At 39.9% G+C, this 22,626-nt stretch overlaps 1 protein-coding gene across 12 annotated transcripts in view; it reads right to left on the bottom strand.

The window, feature by feature from the left end:
• Positions 1-21,843, bottom strand: part of TRPM3 (transient receptor potential cation channel subfamily M member 3) — a 1,000,643-nt gene extending 978,800 nt beyond the window's left edge. For 4 of the 12 annotated variants that reach the window (XM_051858588.3, XM_051858602.3, XM_070050847.2 and 1 more), the window contains exon 1: positions 21,438-21,841. In XM_051858588.3, coding sequence (XP_051714548.1) covers positions 21,438-21,620 — 183 coding nt within the window. In that variant the 5' untranslated portion in view covers positions 21,621-21,841. Of the gene's footprint in view, positions 1-21,437 lie in introns of all 12 variants that reach the window. The other 8 variants (XM_089336758.1, XM_089336764.1, XM_070050833.2 and 5 more) reach the window with 5 other exon arrangements.
• Positions 21,844-22,626: the final 783 nt, after the last annotated feature.

The following is a 22,626-nucleotide window of genomic DNA, read 5'->3' as shown; positions in this document are numbered from 1 at the left end:
TACCTCTCAAATAAATAAATAAAATCTTTAAATAAATATATATATATATATAGAGAGAGAGAGGGAGAGATGTTCTCTCATTGCACCCTTGAATCTATGGGCACATATGACTACCTTCTAATCATCAAAGTACCCAGGTTTCACGAATTGGTCTCCTGACTTACGTTAATAGAAGGAGTGTTTTCCAGCAGATCTAAAGAACCTGTTCTTGAGGACCCTATGTTTGCACAACCTCCACTCACTGGTTAATCACTAACACGTTTATCTTGGTCACTGGCCAGAGGAAAACTAGTGAAAAAAGACTGTGACTAAATGTATCTTTAACTTTCTCCCCAAATCATCCCCTGCTACATTCTTTTATAGTCTTTTTTTTTTTTTTTTTTGACAGGCAGAGTGGACAGTGAGAGAGAGAGACAGAGAGAAAGGTCTTCCTTTTGCCGTTGGTTCACCCTCCAATGGCCGCCGCGGCCGGCACGCTGCGGCCGGCGCACCGCACTGATCCGATGGCAGGAGCCAGGAACCAGGTGCTTTTCCTGGTCTCCCATGGGGTGCAGGGCCCAAGCACCTGGGCCATCCTCCACTGCACTCCCTGGCCACAGCAGAGAGCTGGCCTAGAAGAGGGACAACCGGGACAGAATCCGGCGCCCCGACCGGGACTAGAACCCGGTGTGCCGGCGCCGCTAGGCGGAGGATTAGCCTAGTGAGCCGCGGCGCCGGCTGTCTTTTATATTCTTCAGAGAGGTCTAACAGTGAATACTTTTTCCTCATAGTTTGTTTTTCAATCTTTGCTCTGTATTTCAGCAAGTATAGAAAGAGAGAGGGAGGAGGGAGGGAAGGAAGGAAGGAGGAAGGGAGGGAGAGAGGCAGATTTTTAAGAGCATAGAATGTTGACCCAGTCAGCATGACTGCAAATCTCAGCTTCACGACCTTGGATCTGCTACTGAATATCTCTTTGGTTTCCTTCCCTGTAAAGTGGGCATCATGAGGTGTGAGAAGGAATAGTCGATATTGCAAATCTCAAAGAGTATCTTCTACTATGTGGAATTCAATAGGTATCTCTACTAGTAACAATCCCATGTCACTGTTCTTTTCAGTTTAATCAGCTCTTTGCAGTTTGAATCTGCAAATACATAGCCTCCCTTATCCTGGAGTACAAACTGTGCAATGCTGTCTCCAGCAAAACATGCTATCATTCTGTTCCTGATTTTCTCCACTGTTTATTATACATGTTAAAAAGCTACAAAGTCCCCCAGCTCCGATGTGATATGAGATGAGCACAGCATGCATAAGTTTGGAGTCAGGTAGACTTGGACTCAAACACGGGTTTACTACTGCTCTCCTCTAGGCTCTCTTTGCCCCAATCTCTTTGACTTTCTTCTTGTTCACTCTTGTGGCATGCCCTTGCCACAGGACACTTGTACTTGCTGTACTTTTTTCCCCTCAGTACCATGCCTTGTCTTCTCACCTCCTTCTGACACCTGCTAACAGCATCAGAGAGAGTTTTTCTCTAGTAAGATGCACCCTCTCTCATTCTCTACCTCCCTGCCTTATTTTCTCTCATAGCACAATCACTGGAAATTTTATTCCTGTATACTTATTTGCTTGCCTATCTTCTGTCAGTACTCACAAGAATATGAAGGCTCTTCAGAAAGTTCATGGAAAATGAACATTAACATTTAATTCCATTTTTCCATAAATTTTTTAAAGATTTATTTATTTGAAAGGCAAAGTTACAAAGAGGCAGAGGCAGACAGAGAGGGAGAAGTCTTCCATCTGCTGGTTCACTCCCCAGATGGCTACAACAGCCAGAGCTGTGCCATCCTGAAACCAGGAGCCAGGAGCATCTTCTGGGTCTCCCACGTGGGTAGAGTGGCCCAAACACTTGGGCCACCCTCCAATGCTTTCCCAGGCCATAGCAGAGAGCTGGATTGGAAGCAGAGCAGCCAGGACTCAAACTGGAGCCCATATGGGATGCTGGCACTGCAGGCAGTGGCTTTACCCACAATGCCACAGTGCTGGCCCCAACCACAAATTTTTGAAATGCTCCTATTCAAACTACAGAAAACCTGGAATGGAAATGGTATCTCCCTAATCACATTGTTGTACAGATTGAATGATACAGCATGTAAAAATATGAAATCTTTGCAAATATTAAATTCTGAGCATACAGCAAATATTCATCCCCCTCTTATAAAAATATTATTTATTTGCCTGGAAATATAATCTGTGTCTTCAACATGGGTGGCAGGGACCTGAATACTTGAGCCATCTCCTGCTACCTCCTAGGGTGTGCTTTAGCAGGAAGCTGGAATCCTAAGTGGAGCCAGGACTCAAACCAACACACTCCAACATGGAATGCAGGCATCCCAACTAGCACATTAAGTGATGTGCCAAATGCCCGGCACCATTTTTTCTCTTTTCTCATAATAAATAGAGAAGGTAGGCATGTTTTGCTTCTTTTCTAATCCTTCCACAATGTCATTCTCACAATTAATGTCCCAGTGAATGGAGAAGAATAAACAGAAATGCTTCAGTTTACCAGTTACTACCTAGATTAGCATCAAAAGTCAGCTTGACCTCATTATACTTTAAATATAGTTGATTGTGAAGATATAGAAAAATACTTCTTATGAGCACCCAGAATGAGATTAAAGAGGAATGGTTGTGAAATGAGATATTTTTTGATTAAGTGACTTTTCTGGTTAATCATCAACCTATTTTCTTTCAGTTGTTATAATCAAATATCTCTTTGCTGATCTTAATGCAATCTCTTGCCTTAGAAAGGAGGAAAAACAGAAATATAAACCCCCCTTCTTTTATGACTGAGTCCATTATCTTGGCTGAGGATCATTGCTGTGGACAACAATTACCATTTGATATCATTAAAGATATATCATATTGGCCGGAATCTATTCTAACCTCATGTCAAACCAAAGCAATTACTTTCTCAAATTAAACTCTCAGTGAAGGCTCTTATTTGTCTTTTACTTTTCACATTTGTTACCAGTAGATATCTCTCTCACACAAACACACAGAACCTATTCAGCAGTGACTCTAAACTAAATTTAACTCAGTGGATTTAAAGTTTTCTAGACCTAATTTTAATTTTTAAGACATGAAGAAATAACCAGGGTCTATTTAAAACTTAGAAAAATATACATATTATTCAACTTACTAAAAATGATTAAGTTAATAAAGATCATGTAAATACAATTATAATAATGTAATAAAAGTAACCTTTAAGCCACATTCAAGAACAAATCATGACCTTGTAAGAGAAAAGGTATATCTTAACCCAAACTCCTAATTCAGGATAGTTTTGCAAAAACATTCAAAGTTGGTTATACTTCAGTTCTATGCCAACCACTTCCTAGATGATGATGTTTAGAACTGAATTTACTTCTCTAATTGTTAGTCCCTTCATTGATAATTTGAGACTCCAAATAAAAACTACTTTGGAATGAGGTCAAGGAGATTTCATGAGATCCCAGAAAGTACCCTGGTTTTAGAAATGTGCATTTTCTACCTTCCTTTATGTCCTGGATATCAAACACCTAAGTCTAGTGCATTTTAACTATGCTCTTTCATTTATTCCACACACAATGACTGAGTTTCATTGATATACCAGGCACTGAGCAAAATCTCAGCAAGCATCACTGAAGAAAATACAATCATAATCCTGAAGCAGAACCTAAACCACAGGTCTGGTCAAGATTATGCTTGACAATGAGCCATTTTCTACAGGAAGCAGAAATAAGACCCAGCTGTCTCAAGGTTTTACAGTGTGTATGATTCACAAGCTATGCAGTAACACAACACTCTCTGGATTACCTCACAGCTCAGATCAGTATGGATCCATGATATTATCACAAAAGCCTATTATTCTGTCTGCATCAGTTGGACCCACAGGCTCCAGTTATACAAAATGCAGTGTGATCACAAAAAAATGTTTCCTTTCTCCAAACCATATTCCATGGGTAATTAGATAAAAGTAGGACTTAGTCATTGCTTATCTCTAGTTCCTTCTGCATTCATTTTTCATAGTCTAATCATTCAAAGTATTTGATGGTAATGACATGAATTAAGCTCTTGTTTTAGTAACTGTTACCACTGCATTCTATAGTTACATCCAACAATTTAATGAACCTTTTAAACACCGAGCTCGTTTTGTAGCTGTAATTTAAATCATTCTCACTTTGTATTAGGTTCTGTAATTCGAATCAATATTATTTATGTTATTAAGGAAACTAATTTTATTTAGTGCTTGGATGTCTAATACTTTTAAATGCTTAAAAACTCATATTTTCCCACATAATTGTTGCCAGTGATTCCAAACAAAGGTGTTGTAGTGCAGTGGGTTACCCACTGCTGCTTGCAATAGCAGCATACTATAGTGGAGCCTAGAAAAGCAGCAGACGATGGCCTGAGTACTTGGGGCCCTGCCACCCATGTGGGTGACCCGAATGCAGTTCCAGGCTCTTGGTTTCAGCCTGCCCCAGACCTGGCCATTATGGCCATATGGTCCTTGAACCAATGGATGTTCTCTCTTTCTCTCTCTCTCTCTCTCCCTCTGTGTGTGTGTGTGTTGTTGTTGTTGTGTGTGTGTGTCTCAAATAAATAACATCTTTTAAAAAAAGCAAAAAATTTACAAACTGGCAACATGCCAGGGAATTCCAATTCAATCCCATCATGGTGGCATGTACCAATGCCATCTTACTAATCAAAGTGATCAGTTTAAGTTCATAATTGATCATAATGATAGGATTAAGTGTCTAAGGGATCACATAAACAAAACTAGTGTCTGCTAATAATAACAGATAGAATTAAAAAGGAGGGAACGATCCAACATGGGAAGCAGGATACACAGCAGACTCATAGAATGGCAGATGTCCTAAGCAGCACCCTGGCCCCAGAATCAGCCCTTAAGGCATTTGGATCTGGCTAAAAAGTCCATGAGAGTTTCTCAGGCATGGAAAGCCAAGACACTGTGGCAAGAAAAAATGATGAAAAAAGAGATGAAAGATCTCTGTGAGTGAGATCCCAGCAGAAACAATGGGCCATCAGAGAAGGAGGTACCTTTCTCTGAAGGGAGGAGAAAACTTCCACTTTGACTATGACCTTGTCTAAATAAGATTGGAGTTGGTGAACTCAAGAGGCTTCCATAGCCTTGGCAGCTCATGACAAGAGCCTCGGGGGATTATTGACTTCATAAACAAGAGTGTCAATTGTTAAATCAACAATGGGAGTCACAGTGCACCTCCTCCCCATGTAGGATCTCTGTCCTTAATGTGTTGTACTATGTGAATTAACGGTAAAACTACTACTCAAACAGTACTCTATAGTTTGTGTGTCTGTGTGGGTGCAGTCTGTTGAAATCTTTACTTAGTTAATACTAAATTGATCTTCTGTATATAAAGATAATTGAAAATGAATCTTGATGAAGAATGGAATGGAAGAGGGAGTGGGAGATGGGATGGTTGCGGGTGGGAGGAAGGTTATGGGGGGAAAAGTCACTCTAATCCAAAAGTTGTACTTTGCAAAATTATATTTATTAAATAAAAGTTGAAAAAATGCATTTTGATGCATGTACATAAAATATATATCTTTAAAATCACTTTGCCTGTAAGTTTCAATTCAGTGAATCTAAAAACAAAAATTATAACATTTATTCATGGGATTTGTGTGACAGAAAACCATACTGACATTATTTTGAGTCTTGCCTCTCAACTTTGACCTCTCTCAGAATACTGACCATTTTGCAGTCCAAATGGCTACACTCTCCAGCCTTAAATTTAATTACAATTTGAGTAGGTTTCAAAGACTCACAGGATGCCTGAGGAACTAAATTTTAAGACTAGTAAATGAATGTTGTAACACAAGCTCCTATACTCCCTCACCTCCCATTTCCCACAACCCCCTCTCCCCTGCATTGTGTATTGATTTGTAAGTGTGTAAAATCTTGATCCTTCTGCTACCCTATGGTGGGGGAGGACTTGTTGCAGTTTGCAAAGATAGCTTGTCTACCTTGGTCTGGAATCCCATATGTAAGATGCACTAATAGACTCTTATTCTTGTATTCTTCTTCCTCTGGCCTCAGGATTCCTTCTCAAGGTAAAGGGAATTACATAAACTGCCTACTTTCAGACATGGGTCCAAGTGATTCTTTTTCTCACTAAGTTGGCCAGCCTTAACAAATTTTGATTAGACTAATAATATAATTAAGACAAGTTTAATATGTCTAAAATATGAAGAATATAGACATATAATTTACATATAACTGCTAGCTATCTACTATGCTTGCAATATATCATGTTATATACCAAGAAGGTATTTCAAAATCTTTTCCACACTTCTTTCTCCTATAATATTTGAGACTTTATCTTTTTTTATGAGTGGATGCTCACTAAAATGTGTGTCCAAACAAAATATTTATATACCCAAATCTATTCAATTACTAATAGGGGTGGTAGCTTCCACTTCTATGAACTCAACACTCAGAAAACAAAACAGTGCAAAAACTCCCCACTGACTGTGTTCCTTTGCCAGCAGAATCTCAAAGGCACCTTAGAGAGGATCTTTCACCACCATATTCATAACTTTTTGAATAGAGTTAACAAATCAAACAGTAATAAATCAATGGCCAAGGTAAGCAGAACAATAGCTTATCAATGAGGTCTGCACTCAAATCTCCAGAACCTGAGAATGCTACCTCATATGGCAAAGAGGATTTAAAGTTGTGGGCAGAATTCAGGTTACTAGTCAACAGACTTTCAAAGAAGAAATTATTGTGGGTTATCCAGGTGGGCCCAAACAGCAGGAGGGTCCTTAAATGTAGAAGGCAGAAGCCAAAGAGAAAGTCAGAGAAAGCAAAGTGATGGCAGCTGGGTGAACAGGACTCAACTTTTCTTCATGTAAAGATATAGAAAGTGGGCCACAAGCCAAGGAATGAGAGTGGCTTGCATTTTAGTCCGCTGAAATCTATGTCAGATTTCTGAACAATGGAACCACAAGATAACAGACTCATGTTATTTAAGTCACTACATTTACGACAATTTCATGGCAGCAGTAGAAACCTAACATAATGACCAAAACTTAAAAATATTTCAAACAAAACGTTAATACAGAAAGAGTTTGACAATGTATTTTACATGTTCTATCTCTTAATGACATTTTAATCAGCCTCCACATTAATGGGTCAAATATTTTTGCTGGTTAGTTGAGCACAATAACCCAATTAAAATCTAAGGTCTGACAGTTCACAAAGAGATCAATGCCAACACAGAACTCAGGTCATTATTAGTTGCACTTTTTAAAACCAGCTCTCTCAAGGATTTTCCCTGACTTCACTATGTCAACTATAACTCAGGGTAAACAATTAATGAGTTTCAGTTGATAAAATATATTGCAGCTAATACAAAAGGAAATATGTAATTATATCACCATTTTACAATAAGAAAAAAATCAAAAGGAGTTATATTTCAGGACCGGCACTGCGGCATAGCAGGTGCAAGGATGCAGTGCCAGCATCCCATATGGGCACTGATTCGGGTCCCAGCTGTTTCACTTCCAATCCAGCTCTCTGCTGTGGCCTGGGAAACCAGCAGCAGATGGCCCTAGTCCTTTGGCCCTTGCACCCATGTAGGGGATCCAGAGAAAACCTCTGGCTTTGGATTGGCACAGCTCTAGCCATTGTGGCCATCTGGGGAGTGAACCAGCAGATGGAAGACCTCTCTCCCTCTGCCTCTGCCTCTTTAACTCTGCCTTTCAAATAAATAAATATTTTTTAAAAAAGTTATATTTCACGATATAAAGTACCTATATGAAATTCCAATTTTAGTGGTTTTTTTTATTTATTTGACAGGTAGAATTACAGACAGTAAGAGGGAGAGACAGAGAGAAAGGTCTTCCTTCCATTGGTTCACTCCCCAAATGGCCACAACGGCCGGAGCTGTGCCGATCCAAAACCAGGAGCCAGATGCTTCTTCCTGGTCTCCCATGCAGATGCAGGGGCCCAAGGATTGGGCCATCCTCCACTGCTTTCCCAGGCCACAACAGAGAGCTGGACTGGAAGAAGAGCAGCTGGGACTAGAACCCAGTGCCCATATGGGATGCCAGCGTCACAGGCGGAGGATTAACCTAGTGCGCCATGGCACCAGCCCCCCAATTTTAGTGTTTATAAGCAATGTTTTATTGGAATACAACCAAGCCCATTAGTTTTCATTATGTTTTTGATTGCTTTTACCCAGTAACAGCAGAATTGAGTAGTTGTAAAAGTACACACGGTGCATATGACCCCACATTTTTACTTTGTGCTCCTCTGTAGGAAATGTTTGACAATTCTAAGTCATCATCACCATTAGTAACTAACAATCAAAATCCAGAACCTCTGAAGTTTCTTTGCCAAAAAATTAGATTAAAACTCATCAAGAGTCCTGGTCAGACTGCCAAATCATAGGAAATAAAATGGACAGAGGAATGTGGAAGATGATTCTGCTGAGAGATATTCAACCAAACATACTTGGAGAATGTGGGAAACTACAGAATAAGTATGAAGGGTCTTGAAAAGATAACGGAAAATGAAAAAATAAAAACTGCATGGATTTCAAAAAAAACTTTTCAGCAAAACAAACCTTTCATTTATTTTTAAAATTTTTTTCAATTACTTGAAAGGCAGGTGGAGAGAGAGGGAGAGATAAAGAAAGAGGGAGGGAGGGAGAGAGAAAGGGGGAGGCAGATCTTCCATCTGCTGATTCACTTCTCAAATGGCCACAATGGACAGGGGTGGGCCAGAGCAAAGCCAGGAGCCAGGAACACCATCTGGGTCTTCCATGCAGGTGGCAGGAGCCCAAGCACTTGAGCTATCATTTGCTGCCTCCCAGGATGCATCAGCAGGAAACTGGATTGGAAGTCGAGGAGCTAGGACTTGAACTGGCATTCTGATATAGGATATGGGCATCTCAAGCAAAAGCTTAACTCACATAGCCACAAAGCCCATTCCCAAACTTGTCTTTTAATTCCATTTCCCACAAACTTTTTGAAGGTCCCATTTGCATTTCTCTGACAATCACTTTTTGAGAAAAAAATAGATTAGGAGGGGGAGGTAACAGACTAAAAAGGACAATCGAGTGTGCTAATCACAGTTAGATTTTGATTCAAATAAACTGAGGGTAAAAAAATATGATAATCAAGGAAATGTGATCCTATCTTAATATATGTTGGTATTAAGAAGTTATTTATTTATTTAAATTTAATCATAACGCTAGAGATTTGTTTTAATAAGGAATCCTTAAGTTTCAGAAAGTTTTCAGGAAGGTAAGAAATGGTGATTAAAGATCATAATCTGGCCGGCGCCGCGGCTCACTAGGCTAATCCTCCGCCTAGCGGCGCCGGCACACCGGGTTCTAGTCCCGGTCAGGGCGCCGGATTCTGTCCCGGTTGCCCCTCTTCCAGGCCAGCCCTCTGCTGTGGCCAGGGAGTGCAGTGGAGGGTGGCCCAGGTGCTTGGGTCCTGCACCCCATGGGAGACCAGGAAAAGCACCTGGCTCCTGGCTCCTGCCATCGGATCAGCGCGGTGCGCCGGCCGCAGCGCGCCGGCCATGGCGGCCATTGGAGGGTGAACCAACGGCAAAGGAAGACCTTTCTCTCTGTCTCTCTCTCTCACTGTCCACTCTGCCTGTCAAAAAAAAAAAAAAAAAAAAAAAAAAAAAAAAAAAAAAGATCATAATCTGATCAGTATTGAAGCAAGTTTATGAGCTTATTATACTACTGCCACTACTTTTATTTAATATTTTCCATAATAAAAGTTTTTGAAAAAGCATTTTTACAAGGGTCTTGAACTTAATGAAGTGGATAATTTTCAAACCATGATTTACTTAAAAATATATAGAAACTAATACAAATACCAAAACCCAGAACTGTCCTATATTTCAGTAAAATCTGGATTTCATATTTTGGCTCCAAGGATATCAATAAATCAATCTTCAGTAAAACTGTACAAAAAATGGACATTTCAAGGACCAGATCTTCTTGGAGAAGACAAGGTGATTTATTTTCGATAGCACTTTTGAAACTGGAAGCCCTGTACAACTATTATTCACATACTACAACGTGGCTGTAACCAACATTCTAATTTCAGAACAATTAAAGACCACAAAAAACACTTCCCCATCAAACAAGGGCAACTACTACTTTTGAAATTTATTGTAACACCTCTACTAGGTAACTGTTTCCATTTAGTGAGTAGCTCTGACCAGAATGAATTAGCTCCTCACATAAATAAATTTAATGTTTATAATTTCTCAGGAGAAGCAAATATTTTCATCCTCATTTTATGTTAAAAAAACAAAACTGAGACACAAAATGATTAAGTAGGAAAAGTATTAAATGAGCTTAGTCATGGAACAGATATTTGACCTATCAGTTAAGATGCCAGTGAAGGTGTCCCACATTGGAGTGCCTGGGTTCAATTACTGGCTCCAAGTTAACTACTGACTCAGCTCTCTGCTAATTCAGGCCCTTGGAGTCAGCACTGATGGCCCAACCAGCTGGGTTCCTGCCATGCATGATGCAGACCTGGACTGAGTTCCTAGCTCCTGGCTTCAAGCTCCGCAATAATCCCCCTGCCCAACCCCCAAGAGCTGCAGGCATTTGAGGAGGGAGGCAGGGGATCTGAACTCTTTCTGCCAGTCCCTCTTCCTTTCAAATAAATAATCTTAAATATATTTTTAAAAATTACCAGGATGGGCCGGCACCGCGGCTCACTAGGCTAATCCTCTGCCTTGCGGCACCGGCACACCGGGTTCTAGTCCCAGTCAGGGCGCCAGATTCTGTCCCGGTTGCCCCTCTTCCAGGCCAGCTCTCTGCTGTGGCCCAGGAGTGCAGTGGAGGATGGCCCAAGTGCTTGGGCCCTGCACCCCATGGGAGACCAGGAAAAGCACCTGGTTCCTGGCTCCTGCCATCGGATCAGCGCGGTGCGCCGGCCGCAGTGCGCCAGCCGTGGCGGCCATTGGAGGGTGAACCAAGGGCAAAGGAAGACCTTTCTCTCTGTCTCTCTCTCTCACTGTCCACTCTGCCCGTCAAAAAATAAATTAATTAATTAAATAAAAAAAATTACCAGGATGAGGATGGAAATTAAATCTGTCCAATTTGAATGGTAATTCAGACTTAACAGGTTTAAGAGTGTTAAGACTCCCCATCAACCCCTTACAAAATTTTGGCTACATTCAAAAGTTAACATCTGGACAAGCTTAATCTGTCTCTGGTGCAAAACAAGTTGAGGAAGGAAGCTTTTTCCTCATGCCTTGCAAAGAGCAGCATTGCTTCCTGGGTTTACATCCTATAAAAGTATTTGTAATTTAAAACCAAAGAAAGAGTACATGGATGTCCACTGAACATTGCTTGTAAGGGAATGAAATGAATAAACTACTTGTGCTACAAACATATAATAGAAGCCTCTTGAGGCTTCCATAGACTTAGTAGCTCATGACAAGAGCCTCGGGGGATTATTGATGTCATAAACAAGAGTGTCAATTGTTAAATCAACAGGAGTCACTGTGCACTTACTCCCCATGTAGGATCTCTGTCCTTAATGTGTTTTACTATGTGAATTAACGGTATAACTAGTACTCAAACAGTATTTTATACTTTGTGTTTCTGTGTGGGTGCAAACTGTTGAAATCATTACTTAGTATATACTAAATTGATCTTCTGTATATAAAGATAATTGAAAATGAACCTTGATGTGAATGGAATGGGACAGAGAATGGGAGATGGGATGGTTGTGAGTGGGAGGGTGGTTATGTGGGGAAAAGGCTGCTATAATCCAAAAGTTGTACTTTGGAAATTTATATTTATTAAATAAAAGTTAAAAAAGAAACAATAAATAAACCCCAAAAAACATATAATGGAATAATATGTGGCATGTACATGTAATAGCTTGATATATCTCAAAAAACAAAATGTTGAATGGAAAAAGGAAATAGCAATAGAATATGTAGTTTTTAAAAGATTTATTTATTTGAAAGGCAGAATTACAGAGAGAGAGAGAGAGAGACAAAGAGAGAAAAGTCTTCCATCTGTGGTTTACTCCCCAAATGACTGAAATGGCCAGAGTTGGGCCAGGGCAAAGCCAAGAGCCAGGAGCTTCTTTCAGATCTCCCACGTGCATGCATCCTCTACAGCTTTCCCAGGCATATTAGCAGGGAGCTGGAATAGAAGTGGAGCAGCCAGGATTTGAACCACTGCCTATATGAGATGCCAGCACTGGTGTGGCAGGTGGCAGCTTTATCTGCTATGCCACAATGCCAGCATCTATTTATATATCTTTATGAGTACATAAATACGTAGTAGAGGCAGTTTTAAAACTAAGAATGAACCTCAATTTCAGAATATTTCTTATCTTTGGGAAAAGAATTGAGGGAGTAGGAGGAAAATATTTTAGCTGTATCTACATTTTATTTTTTATAAAGAGATACAAAGAACAGGTAGCTAATTATTTTTAAAGATTAATGTGCTGTGCATTGAGATTTAATGCTATAACGAGTACTCAAACAATATATTTCACTTTGTGTTTCTATGGGGGTGCAAACTGTAGAAATCTTTACTTAATGCATACTAAACTGATCTTCTGTAAAAAAAAAAAAAAAAGAAATTATCAATTCCCAACTTGACTCTCACTGGGATTAAACATGACAATAGGTCTGCTCTGATTTCATCATCATTTAAAAAAAACCATCTATTATTTTTCACTTTATGTTTCTGTGTGGGAGCAAACTGTTGAAATCCTTACTTAATGTATACTAAGCTGATCTTCTGTATATTAAGATAATCGAAAATGAATCTTGATGTGAATGGAAGGGGAGAGGGAGTGGGAAAGGGGAGGGTTGTGGGTGGGAGGGACATTATGGGGGGGAAGCCATTGTAATCCATAAGTCGTACTTTGGAAATTTATATTCATTAAATAAAAGTTTAAAAAAAAGTCAAAAATTCATGATTCCACTTAGCTGAAGTATCTAGGATAGTAAAAAAAAAAAAAAAAAAGATTTTATTTATTTATTTGAAAGAGTTACGCAGAGAGAGGAAAGACAGAGAGAGAGAGAGGTCTTCCATCCGATGGTTCACACCCCAATAGGCTGCATCAGCCAGAGCTGCGCTGATCCGAAGCCAGAAGCCAGGAGCTTCTTCCAGGTCTCCCATGTGAGTACAATGGCCCAAGGACTTGGCCCATCTTCCACTGCGTTCCCAGGCCACAGCAGAGAGCTGGATTGGAAGTGGAGCAGCCAGGTCTCAAACCAGCGCCCATATGGGTTGCCGGTGCTTCAGACCAGGGCGTTAACCCGCTGCGCAACAGTGCTGGCCCCAGGTAGCTAATTATTAACCTTTGTTTAATGTGTGTTATAGTTATAAGAATTGTTTTCATAGTATTGCTATTATTTTAAACATTTGAGATTATTTAAATATTCAAAAAGATTTTACTTTTTCACTTGAGAAGTGGATTTACAGAGAGAGGGAGAGACAGAGAGAGAGGTCTTCCATCTACTGGCCCATTCCCCAGATGGCCACAACAGTTGCAGCCAGGCTGATCTGAAGCCAAGAGTCAGGAGCCCCCTTGGAATCTTCCACATGGGCATAGGTCTCCCACTCAGGCCATCTTTCACTGCTTCCCCAGGCCAAAACCAAGTGCTGGATCAGAAGAGGAGCAGCTGGGACTTGAACCAGCACCCAAATGGGACACTGGCACCTCAGATGGAGGCATAACCCAACACATCACAGTGCTGGCCCCTATTTAAAAATTCTAAATAAAATAAGTCCAACAAATATTTCCTTTATAATAAGAAAGACAATAGTGTGGGCCAGCGCCGTGGCTCAATAGGCTAATCCTCTGCCTTGCGGCACCAGCACACCGGGTTCTAGTCGCGGTCGGGGCGCTGGATTCTGTCCCGGTTGCCCCTCTTCCAGTCCAGCTCTCTGCTGTGGCCCGGGAAGGCAGTGGAGGATGGCCCAAGTGCTTGGGCCCTGCACCCGTATCGGAGACCAGGAAAAGCGCCTGGCTCCCAGCTTCGGATCGGCACAGTGCGCCGGCCGTGGCGGCCATTGGAGGGTGAACCAACGGTAAAGGAAGACCTTTCTCTCTGTATCTCTCTCTCACTGTCCACTCTGTCAAAAATAAAAATAAATAATAAATAAATAAATAAAAAGAAAGACAATAGTGTGAATCTAGTAGTGTGAATCAGCAAGAAAGCAAGAAAGAACTGTCCTAATAGGATTGGGAGAAATACACAGAGAACTGTAATTTACCTAAGTTTGCTCATCTACTCATTGATAGGACCAGGACTCCAGTCTAGATCTGTTAATTTCAAATCCACCAGACTCTTCTCTAAAATAAATTCAGATTTTCTACAGAACTTCAAAGTAGGGATGACTTATGTCTACAATGGACATCTTGAGAATGCTTTTATTCAAAAGAGCCATCTCTCTCTACCTCATCATCACAAAATTAATTCCCAAGGAAAACTCAGAAAAATTAATCTTCCAGAAGGACAAAAACCTAAGAAAGGTTTAGCCCAGAAAGCCTGGTTATTGCCATGAATGTGTCCCCCTTCTGTGGTTCAAATTCCGATATTTTTGAGAGGCATTTTTAACAAATATAGAATCCTAAGACATTGAGTTCAGAGAATCAACTCGTCATTTCAACTCTGAACCGACTTCAGGACATGCAAAGTAATGAAGCTGGGAACCTCCCACATCCCTTGTCATTTGCAGAGATTGGAGGGAAATATAAAATAAGATTTCAGGAATCTCTAGTTAATTAACAAGACTTTTATTACAATACATATTTTCTGCCACTAAAACTGTGTGTGAATGCACTAACATTTTAGACTAAACATGTACTAAGTAAAACCCGAAGACGAACCAACAGATGAAGTTTCTAGCAGATGGGTTCATAAAGGCAAAGAGAGGGAAGAATCAAGATTTAATACAAGGAAAAAAAGGTCTTCAACTCTCCCATGAAACAAATGTAGACTCACTCAATCTATGGGTTTCATTACTCTTCTCTCTCCTAATTATTTACGCCTTCCTTCTTTCATTGGGTCTTCCCTCTGTAAACAAACATGCTCAAATCTTTCCCACCTTGCAAAAAAATTTTCCTTCAGCCTCTATTTATTTTTCTCTTTGTAGCCAAAAACTTGTCTATCTTATTTTAATTAGAAAACACTGGGGCCATTGCTGTGGCAGTAGGCTAAGCCTCCACCTGCAATGCTGGCATCCCATATGTGTGCTTGTTTGTGCTCTGGGAAAACAGTAGAGGATGACCCAAGTGCTTGGGCCCTTGCACCCACATGGGAGACCAGGAAAAAGCTCCTGGCTCCTGGCTTAGTTTTGGCCCAGCTCAGCCATTGCAGCCATTTGGGGAGTGAACCAGCGGATGGGGGGACCTTTCTGTCTCTCCCTTTCTGTCTGTAACTCTGCATCTCAAATAAATAAAGTAAAAAATAAAAAAAGAAAAGATTATTTTTATTAATGTACTTATAAATTGATTGAGTCATTCACTGAAAATATGTGCAAGGCATTGCTTAAGGCTCTTGAATAAATCAGTGAACAAAATAAAGATCTCTGTCTCCACAGAGCTTCCATTTTAGCTGTAATGAACAATGAAAAGTCCTTGAATGGAAAGTCAGGAAGTAGGGAACAACACATGTAAACTTCTTAGATGAGTGCCTGGTACATGGTAAATGTTACCTGGGTGTTTGCTCTTGTCGTTATCTCTTCCTCAACTTCTAAGCCCCCCCATTCAATTATTCAGGAATTTACTTTCATGATTTGGTTAAGTGACACTCATAAAGGCATCATTATCCACTTTCAAAAAGTTACCAAGTTCAAGCAAATGTTTTTCACCTACCACATCTAAGAAGCTTTCTATCTAGATTTGCCAACACCGCCCTTAAAGAATCACTGGCTACCTTAACCTTTGCTCCAATGTAGTTTTACTGTAAACCTAGATTTTACATAACCCTATCTTATTGCTGTCTCTCTGTTCATTTAAACTCTCAGTTCTGTTAGGAAAGCTGTTCAGTACCTACCATCATGCCTAACACTTCCTAAGAGCTTAACAAATGTTAGAATAAGTTTCTTTAGATGTTCTCTGTAATACTTTCATTTTTGCTCTACCAATCCTCCTTTGGTTTTGCAAATGAAAGAAATCCAAAAAATAAAACCAACACATAGACCATCACAGCTGGTCTAACAAAACAAATATAAATTTTTGTTATTATTAATGAATTATTTTTTTAACTTTTATTTAATGAATATAAATTTCCAAAGTACAGATTTTGGATTACAATGGCTTTCCCCCCCATAACTTCCCTCCCACCCACAACCCTCCCCTTTCCCACTCCCTCTCCCCTTCCATTCACATCAAGATTCATTTTCAATTCTCTTTATATACAGAAGATCAGTTTAGCATATATTAAGTAAAGATTTCAACAGTTTGCACCCACATAGAAACACAAAGTGAAAAATACTGTTTGAGTACTAGTTATAGCATTAAATCACAATGTACAGCACATTAAGGACAGAGATCCTACATGGGGAGTAAGTGCACAGTGACTCCTGTTGTTGAATTAACAAATTGACACTCTTCTTTATGGCATCAGTAATCACCCTAGGCTCTTGTCATGAATTGCCAAGGCTATGGAAGCCTTTTGAGTTCACCGATTCTGACCATATTTAGACAAGGTCGTAGTCAAAAATGAATTATTTTAATTATTGAATTATTTTTAAAAGCCTCAGCAAATAAAAGCAGAAGGGATTGTTCTAATGTATTTTGGAATAATTAAAAACAATTAAATTATCACCATGCAAGGATATTTTACTACTATAAAGTATTTGAATTACTCATTTCCTAATTAATATATCCATGGCCTTAGATTTGAAGATGAAATTAGATTAACTTTTTAATTCACTAAGATGATGAAAAAGTCTTCTTAGTTGTTATATCAGAAAAAAGATAATATTCTATAAATGCTTGAACATAATGACTCATCAGAAAATGGCTTTTTCTTCATAAAAACTCAGTGATAACAAAAAAATATAACTTTATTCTTGAGCAATACTACCTTGCTTTTTTTTTTTTTACACAGTGAAAAAAAGACAGTGGACAAAAGTCAACCTGTAAAGAAATGGTTTATCCTGTAACAGACCAGCACTGCAGGAGATTTGTTTTGCTTTCACCAAGACAGTCCTTTGTATAACAAGAACAACCTATTAAGGGTTTAATGACACTGCAATAGCATATTAGACACTGAAAAAGAAAACAAGGATTCTTGTCACCAACTCCAGTTGTTTTCTACTACAACTATCATGGAACCTACCATCCACATAATCTTCAAATGGGCAATTGGTTTGCTGATGAGTTTTTTTGACTTTAGCTCTGCTTTTGACTCAGCTTTTCTTCTATTTTATGACTTTGAACAATCCATCCTTTGGCTGGGAGAACTAAATGTCACCTACTAGCCCAAAAGGGAAAAGTCCACATCAAAAATGGAACCAGGTTTGTTCATGGGATCTCCCTGTGTGGATAGTATCGTAAATGCATGGGAAGAAGTGAATTTGGTGAGCAGCTGAAATGGACTTGCCTACCTTACAGCACTGCTATTTCTATAAACTCTGAGTTGCCTACTTGTCTGCACAAGGTACAATAATCTGGGGTTGGCACCTGCTGATAAGAGTAATTATAGCATTAGTGGAAGCAAGCATGCTATCTAAGATTGAAAAACAACTCTAATTACAACTCCATCATTTCACTTCCTCACAACTGTTTCTTTTTGTGCTTTTACACAGAGCTTACTCAGAGATTAAATTAAATCTGCATCTATTTGAAAACAAACCTTTAAATAGCTGTGGGACTAGAGGAGGAAATAGCTTTTTAAAATTAAAATACATACATGCTGAGGTGAGCACTTGATATTTACAACATTAGACAGAACTTGCTGACTCACTTTTGATTAGATGTTTACACATTGCTATGTAGATAAACTGAAAGAAATATCAGAAATATTGAAAGTATACTTCAAGGGTAAATATAAAGCCTAGACCTTATAGAGTGAAGACAAAAAACTGTGAAATACTTCTATGTCAGTTATCCAATTCAACAGACACTATTTAAAACAATAATATCCAGAAACTTAATTTGATGTCCAAAATTCAAGTATACAACTTGCATACATTAAAATTATAAATTTATATCAAATGCCTTTATGTATTAAGAACCCTGTTTTTAGACCCCAAAAAGTATACATGACCCAATTTCAGAGAGGAATATACACAAGGAATAAATATTATTGAATCCTACTTTGTCATATCATAATTTTGTGATTTGGGATATAATTTGAATATTCTAGATTACTGGAAAAATAAAAGCAATATGAATTTATAAAGATTCCACTGTTAACCAGGAAACCCCAAAGTGAGAATATGCCCTTTCAATGTCACTGTTAAGACCCACAAGAGCTGCTCCTTCCTCCAACTCCTGCATAGGGAAGTGATGTTTCTGCCTAGCAACAGAATAGAAGCAGACTCCTGAGAGTTGGGGCCAGACCTATCATACACCATATCGAATATAAGACCCTGTGCTGAGCACCACAGAGGTTACCAATATAGTAATTTTTTTAAATTTCAAATCTTGGCAACAAAATCATGGAGCCACCCAACATCTCAGAAAGACCTTACATATTTAGTGATAATTAGGTAGGAAATCTAATTTCCCAAGTTGATTCAAATAGACCTTCCCTACATTGCACACACAAAAACACTATGACTCAGATAATAGAAAAAATTCCTTCTGGATAACCAAGAGTATGGAAGAGCTCTCCCTGCTGAAATACGTATCTACCATTAACTATGATGTATTCTTGCTTTGTTGTTAGTGAAAATGAAAAATAATGCAATCATTCCCACTGGGGGCACAGTCACCGCCTGCATCATTCCCTGGGAATAACTTTAACTGAAAGTGATTTCAGGACTCTAACTAAAGCAGAGAAGACAGTAACAAAGACCAAAATATTAAAACAACTATGTAATTCCTTCATATCCTCAAAAGAAAGAGGAAAGATGCAAGAAAGCTCCTATGTCTTATTATTAACCAAATGTCTCCACATTAACCTATTTCATCTTCAATAGAAAGTAAAATGCTGGTCTGATTATATTTATCAAGACAGATGCCACAAAATTTCTGAGTACAACACACACTGAGTAAGATCCACAGCTACATCACAGAATATCTTACTTGTTCCTATAAATTAATAAATAAATATCAATATTATTCATATTAACTATTTTAAACTATATAGTTTAGGCTATTTTTAACACAAGATACAATGAAAGTTGAAAATAGCATCAACTCATTTTAAGTGGGAGAAAGCTTCTTAACTTGAAAATTAAAAACTTTTATAACCAAGTCTGCTGCAAGCCTTTTTCTTCCCTTCCTCCTGATAGTGTAAATGAATTGGATGCCTTATTTACAGATGAAGTTGAAAGTCATTGCTAACAACTAGTGCAATCAAGCCTTTAATACAAACTACCACCCTAGATCCAAGACTTATAAATCCTCATCCCCTTTGCTTTTTTTAAAAAAATGATAATCTGATAATTAAAATCATAACTAAGAACATTCATTACTAGATTTTGAGAAGAAAATCAATATTAAACTTGCCATGAAATATGAGAATAAGCAGAGGCTTTTGCCATGATTGATTTTAACTGAATTGCTAATATTTCAATTAACAAGTACTACAGAGAAATATAGCACGATTAACACCCTTAGTAAACAGGAGGCCATGGTGACTTTTCCAGATGCCTCTGGTTGTCATGGTATTCTCTCATGCCCTGTCTCTCGCATTTTTTATTGTAGGTAGAAAGCCTACAAGCTCTTTAGTCTAACATAACACAGTTATATGAAGATTTTATGTGTTCCTGATACAGACTTTGCATACACCTGTTGAACACAAAGAAGTGGATACAGAAGTTCTTTAGAATAATACTTTGACTTTCTATTTCAAAGGAGATCATATTAATTCTTAGTTCATGCAATTATTAAAAACAAGATGTTATCGACATTATGTTTTCTAATTTGTTTCATCAAAACTTATCTTCAGAGTAATGTTCTTCCCTTTAAAATATTTTCAAGCCCACAAATAACATGTCCATGCTTGAAATGAAATTAATTGCATTTTAAGTTTCACTTAATTAATTGCATTTAAGTTAGATAAAAAGCTTACCCACATATTAAATGTTTAAGAATTAAAATTCAAATTTAATAACATTTTCTTCCAGCAGTTTTTGTAAACAAGCAGACAAAATTAATGTGCCAGAAATTTGAATTGTTTATTATTCATTTTGTTGAAGTAATGCTTTAATATGCTACTTTTTAGGAGTTTATTTTTACCCTTCAAGGGATGCCACTCAGAAAAGAACAGAGGACTATTAATCATGCTATGGGATACAATTCTTATGCACCATTCTTTCTTCTAATTCTTTCAAATTCTCTTTACTGTGTATTATTTGCTATCAATCTAGTCATAAAACATAAGGGCACACACACACACATACACACACACAATTGTAATCTTAACGGTGCTTTAGAATTAAAAGTGGTGCACTCTCTTCCCCAAGAGAGCAACAGGAGAGCTTTGCAACTCTCTTTTGGAACAGAGTTTTCTTTGTGTAGTATGAAAGGAAACATAACATTTAGATACCAAAAATCCAAAGGAAGCTAAAGTATTTTATCTACAGATGATGCCTATATTAATTTCACTTGAGTGCTTTTATTGCACTAATCAGACATTGAAGAGGAGCTGACACACGGGAAAACTGCTTTCTGCTGTATATGTTAAACAGAAGGATTATAAGCACCTGGGAATGCTCTATTCTCCGCATGCAAATGACATTCTGCAAACAATTAAATGCACTCACTAAAATAGTGGAAGTGTGGGATGGAAAGAGCAAGTGTTAAGAGAGTTATAATATGGCATGCTCTGCCTATTCCGCCCTTTTGCAGAGGCTGCCGAGTGCCTTCGAACATGGGGCACAGGCAGACCCTTGGGAACGAACATATGAGTCACAACAACACACTCGACACCATCTCACACGCTCTGCTAATTACAAAACTCCAATGATTTGACAGCGAACCCCTAGCCTCTCAAACGTGTTTTCCGGTTTCACAGCGACACCGGAGACGACAAGAGACTCTGCCTGACTGAAGTGAGGCAAAGCGTCCATTCTAGCCCCTCCTCATAGACCCCCAACACTTTCTATCATTGGAGGTGGTTCCACAAGTTCCCAGGCTCCAGCCCTTCAGTAGGCAAGTTCAGCACCATGGAAAGAACTCGAGATGCGCACGGAGGGGGAGAGGGTAGGAGACACAGAATCTCCTCCGCCACTCACCGGCGTCTGCTGCGACGGGAGTCCTGAGCGCTTGGTGGACCCCTGCTTGGAACTTAACCTTTTCCACGATTCGGCAAACCTGCCCCGGCTGGCGCTGCGGCTGCGCCTGCGGCTCTCCGCGCTGTCCTCGCGGTCCGAGCAGCCCCGCTCCACTTCCGCCGCATCCCTCCACTTCTTGCCCATGCTAAGTTCGCTTCGTTCGGCCGGGAAGCTCTGCGGCTCGCTCCGGGCCGTAGGTTTCCCTCCAGCCTGAGCGCAGCTCTCGGTTGGCGCCGCCTTTGCCTCGGCTGCCTCCTCCAAGAGCCCTGCGCTACCTTACCGCCGCCGCCACCAGGCTGCGCTTGCGCCCGCGATTGGCTACACTGTGGGTTGGGGCTGCTAGCGCCACCTGTGCCGGAGACGGCTTGCTTTTGCGCCCCTAAATTGCTCTACACTCCGCGGCCGCCGCCTTCCCCGAGGGGCGCTCGGCCCACGCCTGAGGCTGTGGCTGCGCAGCTGGGAAGCAACCTGCAGCCACCACACCCCCGTCTCCCAGGCCTGGGGACCAACCTCACCCCACCTTGAGCAGCAGGTTACCCACACCGGGTGGGTGGAGACTCCAGGTGACTTTCGAGGAAAACAGGACGCGTCAAACTTTCTCCTCATTCCTTGTCTCTTTCTTCGTTTTCTGCTCTTTGCCACAACTGTGTGTCTTCTGGGAGAGGCGGCCTCAGGTCCTTGTCAGCACGCTGTGCCCTTCTCCTGCTTCCTCGGTCTAGCCCACTGGGTCTCTGAGACACGGCCCGGCCGCACAGCCATGTTCAGTTACCCGAATGCTTATTATGTTGTTAGTGCTTAAACGCTCCCCCTGATGATTCTCACTGCTCCATCCACAATGAAGTGCAATCGAGGGCCTGTGCTTTGAATTCAGGCAAAAGGGCATTCTTGGAAGCAAAAAGGTTAATCTTTCTTACATCAACTCGTTCACTCCTTTCTTTCCTGGGCCATGGGTGCATAGGGCTGTTAAGGTGAGGATGGTATGAAATAGATTCGTGGGTGAACTCCTGCATCTTGTATGTTCTGACACCTCCACCTTGTCGTTTCACGTGGTTGCCTTGTGCTCATTAGAAGGAAAGCCTGCAGACTCTCCTGAGTCTTGCGTCGGTTATTTCACCAGGCTGAGCTGTCCTCGTATTCAGGAATGGCCTTG

The sequence above is a fragment of the Oryctolagus cuniculus genome, chromosome 1 (genome assembly GCF_051225735.1).
Source record: "Oryctolagus cuniculus isolate XC-2025 breed Fujian yellow rabbit chromosome 1, ASM5122573v1, whole genome shotgun sequence".
NCBI classification, from domain to species: Eukaryota; Metazoa; Chordata; class Mammalia; order Lagomorpha; family Leporidae; genus Oryctolagus; species Oryctolagus cuniculus.
This window is presented reverse-complemented; position numbering and strand designations above follow the sequence as displayed.